This window comes from Leopardus geoffroyi, chromosome X (assembly GCF_018350155.1).
Source record: "Leopardus geoffroyi isolate Oge1 chromosome X, O.geoffroyi_Oge1_pat1.0, whole genome shotgun sequence".
NCBI lineage: Eukaryota > Metazoa > Chordata > Mammalia > Carnivora > Felidae > Leopardus > Leopardus geoffroyi.
The window spans coordinates 98,939,564-98,956,032 of NC_059343.1; the positions used below are offsets into that span (position 1 = coordinate 98,939,564).

General features: G+C 51.9%; 1 protein-coding gene across 9 annotated transcripts in view; it reads right to left on the minus strand.

Annotated features, from left to right (window-relative positions):
* Window positions 1-16,469, minus strand: part of SEPTIN6 (septin 6) — a 67,416-nt gene that overhangs the window by 38,530 nt on the left and 12,417 nt on the right. For all 9 annotated transcript variants that reach the window (XM_045473095.1, XM_045473098.1, XM_045473094.1 and 6 more), the window contains 2 exons: window positions 13,476-13,590; window positions 5,234-5,429 (listed from right to left, as the gene is read on the minus strand). In XM_045473095.1, the coding sequence (XP_045329051.1) occupies window positions 5,234-5,429; window positions 13,476-13,590 (311 nt within the window). The remainder of the gene's footprint in view (window positions 1-5,233; window positions 5,430-13,475; window positions 13,591-16,469) is intronic.

The following is a 16,469-nucleotide window of genomic DNA, read 5'->3' on the forward strand; positions in this document are numbered from 1 at the left end:
CACGTAAACATGAACTCGATTTTGGTCTCACTTTTCTGTTCTATTGCTTTTTTTTGTTTGTTTGTTTATTTATTTTTGAAACAGAGAGAGACAGAGCATGAACAGGGAGGGTCAGAGAGAGGGGGAGACACAGAATCTGAAACAGGATCCTGGCTCTCAGCTGTCAGCACAGAGCCCGATGTGGGACTCGAACTCACGGACCATGAGATCATGACCTGAGCCGAAGTCGGATGCTTAACTGACTGAGCCACCCAGGCGCCCCTGTTCTATCGTTTTGCTACTTTTTTTAAAGTTTTATTTATTTATTTTGAGAAAGGGAGAGCGCACAAGAGAGGTGCAGGGGTGGCAGAGAGAGAGAATCCCAAGCAGGGGATCCAACGCGGGCCTCCAACTCAGGAACCGCGAGACCATGACTCGAGCCGAAATCAAGAGTTGGACACTTAACCGACTGAGCCACCCAGGCGTCCCTCTTTCTGCTATTCTGATGCCTTTATTTACTTACCTTCCATTCACTCATGGCAATTGAACTTCTACCCACAACCTCCCTGGAATTGTTATTCCTTGATGTACTAGTGATCTTCGTGTTGCCAAACCCAGTGGATATTTTTCAGTTCCATTTATTATTCCCTCCCCAGATGCTACATGGTACAACTCTCCCTCGATTCTTCTACCAATAAAAGTCATGATCATAACAATATCTTCTGTTCTTGAGTTACTGTGCCAGGCACTGTTTAAGCATTTTGCACACCAGACCTGTCAACTGTGCCTCACCACAACCCTCTAGGGTAGGCACTGGTGTTATCGTCATCCCCACTTTACAGGTGAGAAAACTGAGCCCTAAAGAATGGAAGTGTCTTGGGGCGCCTGGGTGGCTCAGTCGGTTAAGCATCCAACTTCGGCTCAGGTCATGATCTCACACTCCGTGAGTTCGAGCCCCGCGTCGGGCTCTGTGCTAACAGCTCGGAGTCTGGAGCCTGCTTCGGCTTCTGTGTCTGCCCCTCCCCTGCTCGTGCTGTCTCTCTCTGTCTCAAAAATAAATAAAAACATTACAAAAAAACTAAAAGAAAAAAAAAAAAAAAGAATGGAAGCGTCTTGCAGTGTAAGCTCCAGAGAGTTGGTGTTTCTTTTTTGCAATGCAAGTGCTGGAGACATCCACTTCAGAGATGAATGATTATCTCGAAAAAACACGGGTTGCCAGCCACCTAAAGGTAAAGAGCCAGCCACCCCTCCGCGCCCGCCCTCCACCCCCTACCGGGCTCCTTTGTTTCAGAAATCTTGGTTGATTTCCGTATGTGACCATTTGGGCCATTCGCTTTTCTCTTCCAGCGCTTTAAATTCACGATCTTATGTTTTAAAGTCACCGATCTAGAGCGAGCCCACCAAAGCCTGGGCCTAAACCCCCCATCTACATAAAAGCAGAACGAGGACCTGTGAATAATAAACCTTTTTGGTCCTCAAATTTCCTGATGGTGATTGCTGAAGGCATCTTGTTAGCGTAAGAACCACAGGGGCCGGACCAGCCACAACATTAGGCTGAGAGCAGCACAAAATGTTTGTCCAAGATCTCTGGGCTAGTAAGTGCAAGTTGGGATCTGAACTCGGGTCTGAGAGCAAAGCGAAAGTTCCTAAGCACGCCTTTTTCTAGCCTGGCTCAATCTCCCTCTTGCTCCTACATCTTTTTTTTTTTTTTTAAATCTTTATTTTTGAGAGAGAGCGTGAGTGGTGGAGGGGCAGGGGGCAGGGGATCCGAAGCGGGCTCTGCGATGACAGCAGCGGGCCCCATGTGGGGCTCAAGCTCATGAACCATGAGATCATGACGTGAGCCAAATGCTCAACGGTCTGAGCCACCCAGGTGCCCTGCTCCTACATCTTTTAAATAGTGGCTTTCCCCAGGATGTGGCCTGAATCACTGCTCTTTGTAGTTGACCATGCACCCTGAGTAAAGTATGGCATTCTGGTGTTCTGCTTTAATGAGGTTGCACGGACATATCTGTGCCCAGATGGCCCCGTCAGTATGGAGAAAACACCGCTTTTTATTACAAATCCCTGGATCTTACTCCACCCTTACTCCATCCCTGGGCGGATCTTACTCCGCCCCAGCCCACTTTCTGGCAGGCTTTTCATTTCTACTTCTTCGAGTTTGCATTATTTGATTTTCTATTAGTATGTATCATGTTTATAATCAGGAAAAACAATGAGGATATTACAAGTGTAACGGAAATAGATTAGCCTCTAAAGTGCCGTAGTCGGTTCGGTCCTCCCAAACCATCATTACCAAGGCTGTTTCCAATGTTAGACATGCTGAATGGGGGCACCTGGGCGGCTCAGTCCGTTAAGCGTCTGACTTTGACTCAGGTCATGATCTCGCAGTTTGTGGTTTTGAGCCCCGCGTCGAGCTCGGTGCTGGTGGTAGAGCCCACTCAGGAATCTCTCTTTGCCCGGCTTACTCTCTCTGCCCCTCCCCCACTTGCACTCTTTCTCTCCGTCAAAATAATGACTAAACTTAAAAAAAAAAAAAAAAAAAAGATATGTTGAATGTGTGTTACTGAGACTTGCCAGAAATTTAATAGAAAAGATCCTGAGCAGTCTGCAGCTGAGATGACCCAAAATATCCCCTTTTCCCCAGGGTCCAATTTATTCTCAACCAAACAAGATTAGCACAATAAGCAAACCCATAAAAAGCAGAGGTGTGTCCGTCTAGAATTTCAAAAATTTTTTTTTAACGTTTATTTTATTTTTGAGACAGAGAGAGACACAGAGCATGAATGGGGGAGGGGCAGAGAGAGAGGGAGACACAGAATCGGAAGCAGGCTCCAGGCTCTGAGCCATCAGCCCAGAGCCCGACGCGGGGCTCGAACTCACGGACCGTGAGATCGTGACCTGAGCTGAAGTCGGACACTTAACCGACTGAGCCACCCAGGCGCCCCTAGAATTTCAAATGGAAACCAAAATTCGGTTCAATCACTAAGAAGCTAAATCTATTTGTTCGTTAGAAGGAAATGAATATGGCTGTTGGAGCTTTAAGGGACAAATAGGAGTGGGGCACCTGGGTGGCTCAGTCAGTTGAGTGTCTGACTTCAGCTCAGGTCAGAATCTCGCAGTTTGTGAGTTCGAGCCCCGTGTCGGGCTCTGTGCTGACGGCTCAGAGCCTGGAGCCTATTTCGGATTCCGTGTCTCCCTCTCTCTCTGCCCCTTTCCCGCTCGTGCTCTGTCTCTGTCTCTCAAAAATGAATAAACGTGAAAAAACAAATTTAAAAACAAGAGAGAAATCGGAGAACTGGGGATCCAGTTCATCCAAGAAGCAAGAGAATCCTCAAAGGACGAGCAGACCCTTCTCAAAGTGATGAACGGCCTTTTCCGAGACAGGTACGTGTGATAACCATGTGACATCTAGTTAAATCCAGATGGTGCCAGACCCCCAGCCCTCCTCACACCCCCAGCTCTGAGGCACCCCACCCCTCACTCGCGCGCCATTCTGAATAAAGCTGATATGAACATCATAGTCAAATTTGGTAACAACCCCCGCTCAGTCTCTCTGCAGAATGTCTTTTGCTCCGTTTGCTCAGTCAACATCCTAAGGTGTTCGTCTTTAGCCCAGCATTCTGATCCCTGGATGGTCTTACGTGGCTCTGTGGCTGGAACACAGCTCCCTATACCTTGATAACCCGAATCTTTATTTCCAGTGCAGACCCTCTGCTGACCTCTAACCCTGTATGTTCCCTTGCCTCCGCCTCGAGGTCATCAGGTCTCCCGGTCCCCAGACAGCTCAAACTCGACATGTCTAAAACACAGCTGATTGTTTTAGACCCTTGGTCTCTTATATTAATTCTTTCACTGAACACCGCCACCATTGGTAGACTCTCCAAAGCCAGAAATCTGGGCCTCATGCTAGATTCTTCTTTTGCCTTCACAACCCCACACCAGGTCTCTGCCGAGTCCTGGTGATTCTACCTACTCAGTATTTACCAAATCTGCCTCTTTTTTTTTCCCTGTCTCGGCATCTGTGTCACCTCTGGCCTTGATCTGATTGGTCCAACAGTCTCCTAATTGGTCTTCCTACTCTCCATCCCCTTCCGAAGGGTCCTCTTCAAAGGTCGGACTATCTCCTTCTACTTCATAAAACTCAATGGCTCCACGTCTGCACATTCTAGAAATTCCTCCATGATCTGACTCCTGTTGACCTCTTCAGGCTCATCTCCCCCTACTTTCCTCGAGCTCACGCCAAGCACTAGCCCAGGGGCAGACCCAGGTACTGTGGGACCTAAAGCTTACACGATTGGAAAGGCCCCCCAAGAAAGGCAAAACAACATTATGACTACAAGTCAGTCACAGGGCCTTGGAAGGGCCTGTGTAAGAGGGGGCCCCGAGGCTTAACTCTCATTAGCTTCACAGTAAACCTGCCTCTGAGCTAGCCAAACAGAGCAAGTGACAGTTCCTTAGAATGTTCTTCCACACTTTTTTTTTTTTTAATGTTTTATTTATTTTTGAGACACAGAGAGCATGAGCGGGGAGGGGCAGAGAGACAGGAGATACAGAATGGGAAGCAGGCTCCAGGCTCTGAGCTATCAGCACAGAGCCCGATGTGGGGCTCGAACTCACAAACCGTGAGATCATGACCTGACACAAAGCCGGATGCTTAACTGACTGCGCCACCCAGGCGCCCCTCTTCCACACTTCTTTGTCTCTGTACAAACAGTCCCCCCAGCCTGGACTGCCCTTCCCTCCCTTCCCTTGTCTGTCTGGCAAGAGTTCATCCTTCAAGGGCCAGCTCAGGGGGCACTTCCTCCGTGAAGGCCTCCCTGACGTCCCCACCTGGAACTGACTCTTCTCTCCTTCATGTGCGCATGGTAACTTGACCTTCAGCTCTTTGTCCCCTGTCCTTTACAAAGCATATCGCACTCGATGGAACTTATTTGCTCAAAACCAGCCTTCCCTGTGACTGCCTCAAGGGCAGAGACAAAGTCATTCCATTTTAGGTTGTCAGGGCATGGCAGTGCCCCGGCATGTCTACCCAATGGAATGGAGACCTCACCCACGTATACTGGAAAGACACCCTTCTTTTGGCAAAGCGGGCCGAGTAGAATGGTTGATGTAAACAGGGACCCCGGGGGGAGGCGGCGCTTGCGTCGGCAGCCTGCACACACCATTTGGGGGGGGACATCCAGGAAGGACCCCGTGGGGAGGGCCTCCCCGTGGCTTCCCACCAGCCTCCACACCCCATGGCTTTCCTTACCTGTCTTCCTTGTTGATCTGGTCCCCAAAGCCCACTGTGCTCACAATTGTGAGCTTGAGCCCCACGTTGCTCTCTTGGAGGTCATAGGTGTTGGACCGGAGCTGGACACCCGGCTGCGTGTGGGTGGCTGGCTCCCCCTCAAACTTGGTGTTGAACAGGGTGTCCATGAGGGTCGACTTGCCCAACCCTGTCTCTCCTGAAAAGCAAAAGGATAAATGACGGTCTGTTCACACAGGGACCCTGCACGCATTCCGTTATCAGGTTTTGGATGTCTTTTCATTGACATGGAAACATGTACACGATGAGACAGTAAATGAAGAGCGTAGGAAACTATACAGACCAGGGGCGCCTGGGTGGCTCAGTCGGTTGAACGTCGGACTCTTGATTTCTGCTCGGGTCATGATCTCAACAGCCCTGGGATGTATTAGCCAGTAGCATCTCAGGGTAGTGGCATTGGGGTAATTCTCCTTTTAGTCTTCCTACTTTTGTGTTACTTGAAGGTTAATACGCATTGCTTTTATAGTCAGAAAAAGAAACTACGTACAGGCAGTGATGGAGAGGTAGGGTTATACCTGGGAAAAGTCCGGAAGGAAATACAATATACTCTTACCAAGGGCTACCACTGGGTGCTGGGCTTACGCTCGGTTTTCATCTCTCCCTTTAAATGCTTTTGTGTATTTTCCAGGTTGGCTATGTGGAACACAGATAGCTTTTGTAAGAAAAATTAAAGGGCTATTTTCGATTTTAAAAGAAAGGGACAGTGGTCCCTTGTCAAATAAATTATCTTCTGAGGATGCCCAGACGTGTACCCCAGGAAGGGGGGGGGGGGCGTTTTTAGCTAATGGGGAGGGAATTTAGCAGGCCACAAATTCTCCTCCTTCAATTTCAAACAAACCCGTCATGTGTTTGTTTAACTAACAGGCTGCAGAATACTAATAAATTAAACCACAAGAATCTCAAGTCTTGACTTTCACACCAGGGAGACGAGTCGGGGAAAGGCCGTGGGGACCAGCAAAGCATTCGGGAGGTCATTCCTGGGGGATTGGAGGGGATGTCGAGCCACTGCCAGGAGCTAAGGGGTCTTCAGGGAAAGAAGACATTGGGGGAAACTTGGTGGCATGGCAGTTGGGCAAGAATGTCCCATGAGGCCACAAGGTGGGCCGGGTACTACAGGCCCTTATCATCTCCATGGATCCAGACTGTATTTGGGCCTCCGCCCCAACGCCCGGCGATTCAGGAATGCCAGGAATAGAAGAGTCAGTAGCTAATTACCCTGGATTGCCTCTGGAATACCTAGACCACCCTGCTATTCCGGTATCCTCACCCTTTGCTCCCCTTCCCTCCTCCCCACCCCTGCAATGTCTCCCCAGGGGGCAGTGGGTCAGCACTGGGCAAGTCCTGGCCTGGCAAATCGCCCCCGCCCTTTTGTGACCGACGGTCCAAATCTGCAAGGGGGGGGTCCATGGCCAGGGTTGGAGCTACAGTGTGTATAAATGCACAACGGCCCGTCTGCTCCCCACCCTCTGGGAGGAGGCCATCTTACATGCCTTCTATCATGAATAATGAGCTCTGAATGCAGGACGTGCTTTTTCAAGTATCTGTCAACGATGAGAGAGCTTTCTGTGTGTGCAGAGATTGGGTGAGAGAGAGAGAACAAGAAGAACATTCAGCTCAGCCCAGCTCCCCAGCCCCCCAGCCCAATTCCACAGCCAGGTCTGACTAACGTGGTTGATTGCCAGGGTGCAGGAAACTGGTTCCTCACACAGATCATGTTTCCAGCCAAGGTCTGCTATACCTATTAGCTGCAAAGATTCTCCCAGAAGAGGCCCCTTTTTCTTCCTCCCTAAAGGAACAGGAAGTATTTGGGGCTCAAGAAAAAATTGGTGAGGTGGGGCCTTTGCAATGGGAGGTGACAGAGTTGGCCAAGCACCGGAATGTATCACCCCCCCCATCCCCGCCCAAGGTGGGGGTGTGGCACCTCTGAGGAGGGAACACAGCTCACCCTTAAATCACCTTCCCTCCGGGCGCTGCTGTTCAAGCTACATTTGAGCCCATCTTTTCTTTTTTAAGTTTATGTATTTATTCTTGAGAGAGAGAGGGAGGGAGGGAGCCGGGAGAGGGAGAACCACCGGGGGAGGGGCAGAGAGAGGGGGACAAAGGATCCGAAGCGGGGCTCGAAGCCCCGAACCATGAGATCATGACCTGAGCCAAAGTCAGACGCTCAACCGACTGAGCCACCCAGGCACCCCTTGAGCCCATCTTTGTGCGTGCCTGATGACTTTTCCATGTGCGTCCGCGCCTCCACCCCCTTCTGTTCTGTGAGCTCTTTGCTGAATGCCCCGCAGCTCCTAGAGTGGTGGGCCTGGACTCCCCCGCACCCAGAGCTGGCTCCTTGGCCCCCCACCCCCCATCCTAAGGATTCGAAGAGACCGGAGGATGGGGCATGTTCCCGCACTCCCAGGCGCGCCCAACCAGGGCGCACACAGAGGCGTCAGGAGCAAGGTACAGACTGCCTGCCGGCTGCTCTGTTTGCACAGCTGGACGGATGGAGGCCGGCCAGGCAGGGCAGGGCAGGGCAGCAGGGAGGAGCAGCAGGACAAATGACCACCCGAATGCCTGCCAGCACGAAAGGGCTGTGGAAATTAGATGCCCAACGATGAGTGGAAGAAAAGAACCCGCGGGTGTCCAGGGAATCGTGATAAATGCAACATGAGAAGAGGGCAGAAAATCAAGCGAGCCGGTGCCACGGCTATCGAGCGCTCCCGTTCCCATTTCCCATCACTGTGGAACCTGGGGGGCGCGGGGGGGGGGTCTCTCTTAATGGTTGGCGCAGACCCAGCCTGAGCCTAGGATGCTGTCTCCTCCCACGCTGCCCTGGGCCCAGCATTGAGGAAGATCAGGTCAGCCGCCTCCACACCCCTGCAGGAAGGTGGGGACTTGGCAGATTCCAGCAGGAAAACTCAGGAGCCCCGAGGGGTCCATTTCTCTCTCCTCCTCCCTCCTCGTACAGACGGCAGGGTTTCTGAGCCCTTTTTAAGCCATCACCACTGGCCAGGAGGATTCCATCTCACTTGGCTGAATGTAGACGGTATTCTGGAAACACCAGGCTTTTTAGAAAAGAGTTGCAGTTTACAACACGTAGTGTGACATACGCCGTCGCAAACTATACCCTCTGGGATCGTCCGATGTCGACCTCTCTACTTAGCCCTTCTCCTCATCCGCCGCTAATATCTGCGTCCTCTGGCACCTTGTGTAAATAAGTCCTTGCAAGCGAGGAAATGCAGAGTCCCAGCCGGGTCGTCGGCGGATGCCCAGCCAAGGGCGTTCCCCTCTCTGGGCCCCAGTCTCTTTTTCCATAAAATGAGCAGGTTGGAGTAATGATAATAGCTATGGTTTCTGGAGCACTTACTATGTGCCAAGCACCTGCTGGGATACTTCTATTTTCTTATCCATTCCCCACAATAAACCTATGAGAGCTACTACCGTTTGCCCTTAATAAGAGTCAGCCAAGCCGCTTCCCAGCCGCGTGAATTCGCCCCACTCCTCGGTCTCTCCGCACCTCACCTTCTTCATCTGTAAAATGTGGAGGAAAGAGCTGGTCTAGGGTCACGACGTAGTAAATAACCGAGCCGGTACTGAATCCAGTCAGTCTGACACTGGAGCCCATACCTCTGACCCACATGCCTTCCGTGCGTCCCGCAGGCGTGCCATGGTGGGGTTCGTTTGGTCCCTGGACCAATGTTCACGGAGCCTCTAATAGGAGCCACGCGCAATTTTAAGGGGCCAAAGAGACAGCGATGAACAGGACAGCCACAGTCCCTGTTCACACGGAGCTCAGGGTCACATGAAGCTAAAGTGCCTGCCAGCTCCAAATACTGGAATAAACCAAGAGAGCGGCCCGGGAGTTCAACAAGGAGGTGATGTTCAAAAGGACACCCTCCAGGAACTCTAGGGAGCCTACGGACAAGGACAAGGTCATGCCTGGCTCTGTGAGCTTCCCGATCTTCTCTCCTTCCTGATCTTGCCGAGGCCTGGCCGACAGGGGCGCGCTGCTCCCCCAGCTTCCTGCAGACGGTCCCAACCCCTCGTGCAACCACGTCGCGTTGGCACCTTCAAATCAGCTGAAGTGGGCAAAGGCTACAAACCAAAGCGGCGTTTCCCCCGAGAGAGGGTTGCTGCACGCTCTCGCACCACGGCTCGCAGCCCGCCTTCGACAGGTGAGCGGCTGCCCTTCCCAGAGATGAACGCGTGACGCCATCGGCCCCTGACCTTGACAGAAGGCTAGCTGTCCCTCCCCGCCTCTCCAGTGAGCCTCAATCCTGCTTCTCTCGAGCGTTTCCATTCCAAGTTCAACACAGCCAAGTTGAGCCTGGAATCCCGAGCAGCTTCAAAGTAAATATTATCATTATGACTCTTTGCACTCCTCACAGGCATTCCTGCTGCTGGCACATTCGGAAGGCTGTGTCTCTTCGGAGCTCTTTCCCAGCAGTGCAAAGCAACGGGCCCCAGAACATGGGTACTGCTGGTTCCGGCGGCTCCTCGGATGCCCTCCTGTACTGTATCTAGCTAGGATCATGGGACCTTTGCAATTTCCAAAGCTAAGCGACTAGTATGCGGGGTTTTTTTTTGGTCAGGGGAGTGGGAGGGCGAGGGGAACCTCATCCCATTCAGTAATGATCGCCCAGCATAGAAAATCTGCTCGAGGGGAGTCATGATATGCCCACACGCATGTGCCTCGCCCTCTGAAAATAATAACTGTGCAGCACCTGGGTGGCTGAGTCAGTTGAGCGTCTGACTTGGACTCAGGTCATGATCCTGTGGTTCGTGGGTTCGAGCCCCACATCCGGCTCGCCGCTGTCAGCCTGTCAGTGCGGAGCCCGCTTCGGATCCTCTGTCGCCGTCTCTCTGCCCCTCCCCTGCTCGTACTCTCCCCAACCCAAAATAAAAATAAGTATCTAAAAAAAAAAATGGGGCGCCTGGGTGGCTCAGTCGGTTAAGCACCCCACTTCAGCTCAGGTCATGATCTCACGGTTTGTGGGTTCCAGTCCCGCGTCGGTCTCCGTACTGACAGCGCAGAGCCTGCTTGGGATTCTCTGTCTGCCTCTCTCTGCCCCTCCACCCCTCAAAAATAAGTAAGTAAACTTTTCAAAAAATGTTTACTTATTTTTTGAGAGAGAAAGAAGAGAGCGTAAGCAGGGAAGGGGCAGAGAGAGAAATAGAGGATCCGAAGCAAGCTCTGCCCTGTCAGCACAGAGCCTGAGCAGGGCTCAGACCCACGAACCGTTGAGATCATGACCTGAGCCAAAGTCGGACGCTTAACCGACTGAGCCACCCAGGCGCCCCAATAGATAAACGTTTTTAAAAATGCCCTATGAAAAAAGAAGAGAAAATCCTTTGGGGGCATATAGTCTATGCCTCAACGGAATCATTTTATAACAGTCATTAAGGGAGTAAACCTGATAGTTATGCACAGGCGGTAAGCATGACAGAATGGCCACGGAAAGTCCCGCGAGAGAAAAGGTCACCTTCGGCGGTCAAGCTGCGGACCCTTCACCAAGTCAGTGACAGTACCCGGCCCCATGGCTGAGCTGAGATTGCAGCCTTAGAGCCATTCTAAACCACACGTGACCTTGGCCCAAATTGTGGGTTCTCTGAGCAATGACGGGGTTGTGAACACAGACAGAGAGCAGGATGCATGAATCCCAGGCTGTTTGGGATCAGGGATGGGGAATGAACTTAACCCAGGCCAGGTTGGGGGCATTCAAGGCAGGCGCCTGCGGCGCCAAGAGAGGGGCTCGTAGGGCTATTTCCGAGACCTGGCAAGCAGGGAAAGAAAGAGAGGGGGTGGGTCTTCGGGGGCGAGGGTCTCTTTCCGACTCCTCCCCTCCTGAAGGGTCTGGGGCGGTTCCCCAGCAGGTGTACGCGGAAGCAGCTGTAGCCGTCCAGCACCTGGGTGGGAACTGGAGGACAGGGGTTTACTATTTCTCCCACCCACTGCCTGGAGCTCGGCTGCCTCCTCCTCTGGGCCCTAGGGGAGCCCGTGGTCCCCAGATCCCATTGCCCTTCACCTCTCACCCTCGGAGAGCCGTTCTGATTTACATGGCCTCCCTCCTGAAGCTTTACTCACCCACCCAACTGCACTCGGTTGAAAGGCTGCTGAGGGCGGGCCTGTCATTTCACCTTTCATCTCCTCAACTTCAGTACAGGTCATACGGAGCTCTGGGAGGAATGCCAAGGGAGTCCAATATGTTTGTGCGGAAATCTTTCAGTAATCAAATATTATGCGAAATAAGTTGGCCAAGAGCCAAAGACTGGAGAGGTTTGGCAGTGCTAATATGGGATGTGATAGCACCTTGCGGTTGATCACCGTGGCTTCTGTTGATTTTGTGTCCTTCTCCTAACAGCATCTCATCATAACCACGAGCAGGCTTCTGGCATTTGAAGAATTAATGGCCTCGCTGCGGACTCTAAAGGCCCGTGACGCGTCATTCTGCAAAGCACACATTTCCATCTCACGGGCTCCCAAGCTGATGTGTGGGAGTGAGTCATTCGGCTAGTGAGTGAGCCTAGCTGACTGCCTGTCGTCCATACTGAGAAGTGGCCTTCTTCTCTCTTCATCTTCCAGTGGGCAGTTACTCACCTACAGAAAACGATCTGACAAAGGGTGCTAAGGGTAGAGGAAAAGAAAAATAACAAGTCCTAGAAAATGAATGAGCTTAGACAGAAAACAGAACTTTAGGGGCGCCTGGGTGGCTCAGTGGGTTTAGCGTCTGACTCTGATGTCGGCTCAGGTCATGGTCTCACGGTTCATGAGATCGAGCCCCGCGTCGGGCTTTGCACTGACAGCACGGAGCCTGCTTGGAATATTCTCTCTCTCTCTCTCTCTCTCTCTCTCTCTCTCTCTGCTCCTACCCCACTCGGGCTCATGCGCTCTCTCGCTCTCTCTCAAAATAAATAATAAAAAACAAGAAAGAAAACAGAACTTTAGACTACATTAAAAGAGTAAAATATCCAATTCAGCAGTGGTTCAGAGCCTCAATGAGAATGAGTTCCCCATACACTCGCTACAAAAATAAGAAAGAGCAATTAGCCAAAGTGTGTGAGTGTACCAACCAGCGGGAAAACGGACTCTATTGTGGTATTTACACAACAGTTAAGGTTTAGAAGTAGGTCGCTGAAAATACGCAGGTACACTTTACTGCACTGTGGAGTGAAAATTATATGCTGTGATTGTGTTTGCAAATTTGGGATTTTTTTAAGGTCTGAAGGAGAGATTCTGAGAGACTGTCAAGGAGCTGTTGCTCCTCGGCTCCAAAGTGCCTTTGTATTCTCAAAGGATGCCGCGTCCCCCCCCCACCCCCCCCCGCCCCCCGCAGTTCGAGAAACAGTGGGAGGGGCCAAGGGGGTGGGCCAGACCTGGGGCTTTGTCCTGGCTCCGCCACTTATTCCGGGCTGCCTCCCCTGACTCTCTAATCCTCCCCAAATGTCTGGGTCTCCACCTGCCCCGTGAAGATACAAATGTCACTCGCTCCCTCTGCTCACTTCGCAGAGTCCTGGTAAGGACTCAAATTGCTACCATGCTGAAGTGTTTGACAGGGATAACGAGTGGTTCCTGTGGGCTTAACTCATTCATTCATTTCTCTTTGTGCTGTGCTCCTGAGCTCTCTTTGTGCTGTGATTGGCACATTCGAAGTGACTAAGAAGACATGGTCCCCACACTGGAGACTAAAGGTCCAGGTGGAGAGAGGCTATAAGAGAATAAAAGAACTTGGCGCTCGGCTGTATGGTCCCTGAACTTGAGCTCCAACTGTGGCAAGCACAACAGGGCTGCAGAGGAACAGACAGCCCCAACCCACTGCCCACAGCTGGTGGGCAGGCACCCTTCCACAGCCACTACCTGCCCCGCCACCCAAATTCTGTCCGGCTCCGGTTTTCTCAGTCCAAAGGAACTTGACAGCTGTAGCTGAGCCAGCCAGCACCCTGACCACATTTCCACAGGGTGTCACAGCGCTCAGTTTCCCCCAGGGTACGGCCACGCCTTCTGGTCTGGCCAGGGAAAAATATAATCACAAGCCGGCTGCTTACAAAAGCAAACAGAGGGATAAAAGAGGAAGAAGTTGGGAAAGCACTTTTGCAAATAGATCAGAATGGCTCAGTATTTAACCTAATTACCTGCAAAGCCACATCCAGCCATTAAGGATCCATATTCTGTAATAGAATTTCCTGCTATGGAAATACTCACCCACGCACAGGATGTTGAAGCAGAAACCCTGGCTGACTGACTTATTCACCAGCTGGTCGGGCAAGCTGTCAAACCCCACATGTCCAGCCAGGGGGACAGTTCGGCAGCCTTCACCCTAATTTGGAAGGGGAGGGAGGGGAGAAAAGGAAAATGTGCTTAAAAGCAACCTGGGTCTCACTTCTCATCCAAACGATCTCCGAGCGAGGAAGTAACGCTCGCCCAGGCCCCGTGTGTCTTATCTTCCCATAGCTACTCCCGGCTCCAAAGCAGAATGGCTTAGAAATCACCACCGGCTTAGAAATCACAGATTTTTGGGGCACCTGGGTGGCTCAGTCGGATGGGCGCCCGACTTCAGCTCAGGTCATGATCTCGCGGATTGTGAGTTCGAGCCTCTGTCAGCGCAGAGCCCGCTTCAGATCCTCTGCCCCCCTCTCTCTGCCCCTCCCCCACTTGAGCTCTCAAAAAGAAATAAATATTAAAAAAAAAAAAAAGAAAGAAAGAAATCACAGATTCTTAGGTACGGGCATCTCCAGGCTCCGCGATGAATGTCACCCTAGTTCCAGACACGGCAAACTGCAGAGGGGGCTCACGACAGGTGGGAGGGCGGGTTCAGGGGTTCACGGACTTGGGTTAACTCTTGCCTCCACCACTTACAAGCTGGGTAACCTCTCGGAGACCCCGTTTCCTCCCACATCTGTCCTAGGAGACAGGGGGTCTCGAATGTGCCACAACGTCCGACGAGCTTTAAGCCCAACGCCTGGTCCATGCCTCTGTGCTCAGCGAACGTTACAACAGGACTTCAAAAAAGCAGTTAGTCCTGTCTCGAGGGCATTTTGGGCAACCACAAAGGTGGCTCGGTGGAGAGGTTAAGAGACTAGGCTTTGACCTCTGACAGGTCTCCATGTGAGAATCCTGCCTCCTTCACCTTCTGACCTCAGACAAGTTACTTAACTTCTCAGAGCCTCCCCACCTGTAAAATCGGGGACGCGTAGTTCCTAGCTCATAGGACAGGGGCGAGGAGGACACAGGATAATGCTCCTCAAGCACGGAACACGGTGCCTGGCCTGTGGTGGGCACTCCGTCAACAGCAGCACCTGTTTTTCTTGCACTGTGAGATCACCCATGTACCCGGACTCCCCCAAATAACACGCGATGCCATGGAACGCCTGTGTCTCCCCCCAGCCAGAGAGAGCGGCCTCCAGGCTTCCGCGGGACCCCTGGTCTCCACAGGGGTCGGCCAGGCCAGTCGCAGCCCCGCAAAGCAGAGGGCCTTTGCTTCCTTCACCTGCTAGTCCCAGAGCTTCCTATCGTTAATGGTTTTACACCAAGATTTCGGTAAACCGGAAAGGCGCCAAGAGCAGTCCAAGAAGGGCATGGTTAGTGCCAGGAGGCCCGCACCGGCATCCCGGGCTGTTTGTTCTAGCAGGCCGTCTTCGTGGTTGACTGCACCTGCTTTGAGCCTAGGTCCCACGGAGAGGGATGGGCTGGGCCCCCTCAGCAGGTCTTCCAAGAGCGAGAGACAGGATCAGGGCCGGGAGCGCCATCTGGCAAGTTCATTACCCTCACGCGTCTCACCCCTCCCCCCACACTCCCGGTGGAGTATTCCTGACACAGCCATATGCCACAGTCTGAGTTGGCGTATTCTGGACCCCAGAGGGGCGCCTGTAAACAGCTGGGTTTCATGCGTGGCCCACACCACTCGGGGCTTGTTCTACACACACCCCTTTCTGCTTCCCCTCGCCCTCCACCCCTTTTCTCCTTTTTCTTAAAGCAGACGAACGAAGGTGGAAGTTTCCCACCGTTTGCTCTTGGTCCTCACCACTGCAGGGGAGAGAGACTTAAGGGCCAATATGCTTTCTCGATGGATCCTCCTCCGTAGCGGGTATCGGAAATTGGGACAGACTCAGAGCTGAGGTTTCCTGAGCCGTATTTTATCGCCCCTGGCTGCCTCTTCCTGTGTCCAAATTCAGCACCGTGCAACTCTGGCCTCTGGTCCAAGGGCCAAAAGGAGAGGAAAGGGACTTTTCAAACTGAACGCAGTGGAGAGATGGGGCAAGCCCCACACCTGATGCTTAAAGACTTACGTCATTGTCAACAAAAACTCACAAGAACCTCCCATGTGCCCCTTCCCCGTCACCTCCCACCTAGCACAGTGCCGTAAAGAGTAGAAGGAAGCGTGTATGGGCTTTATTCCTTAGGCAAGGGGGTGTGGGGGCCCTTTGAGTGTCTTGAGCGGGGAGAGCCATGATACAGGTTTTCAAAAGATCATTCCAGCTGTGGGGTGTTTGACTGACTGATTGGAGGAGAGAGCGAGCAGAGGCAAGAAGACAGAGGACTCCACTAACACGGACCTGGCAGAGAGGCATCCAGGCACCGTGCCAATTCGTGCTGGTTGAACTGAGCCGATCTGACTTGGGACTCAGGAGGGAGGAACAAACTTGAGAGATGTCCTAAAGAAGGGCGATCGCTCAATCAGCGATTGGTGAAGAGAGGGTGAAGGGACGATCAGAGCTCTAAGGCTGCAAGGTTCTAAGCCTGGGAGCTTGGATTGGTGATGGCACCACGGACAGAAAAGAGAGAAGCCAGGAAAGGGTGCTCGCTTAGTGGGGAAGTTGAGGATTCTGGTTTTAGATAAGCTATTTATTACGAAAAAATTACGTGTTACCGGGCTTTTTATTTTCTAAAAAGTACGCAAGGTGCACTGTAGAAATTGTAGAACATAGGGAAAATTGTAAAGGAGAAAACAGCAGTCACCCATAACAGCACCCTCCAGAGATAACCACTGGTAATATTTACATACGTTTCCCTCCGGTCTGTATACCTTTTGTTTCTTACAAAATAGGGATAATTCTGTATGCTCCTTTACAAAACCTGGCGCGTAATATAGTATGGACCTTTTCTTGAGAAATGAAGCATACTTCTAAAACACTATTTGTGTTGGCCATATAGCATTCCATTGTAGGAATTCACCATATTTTCTTAAGTAATCTTCCA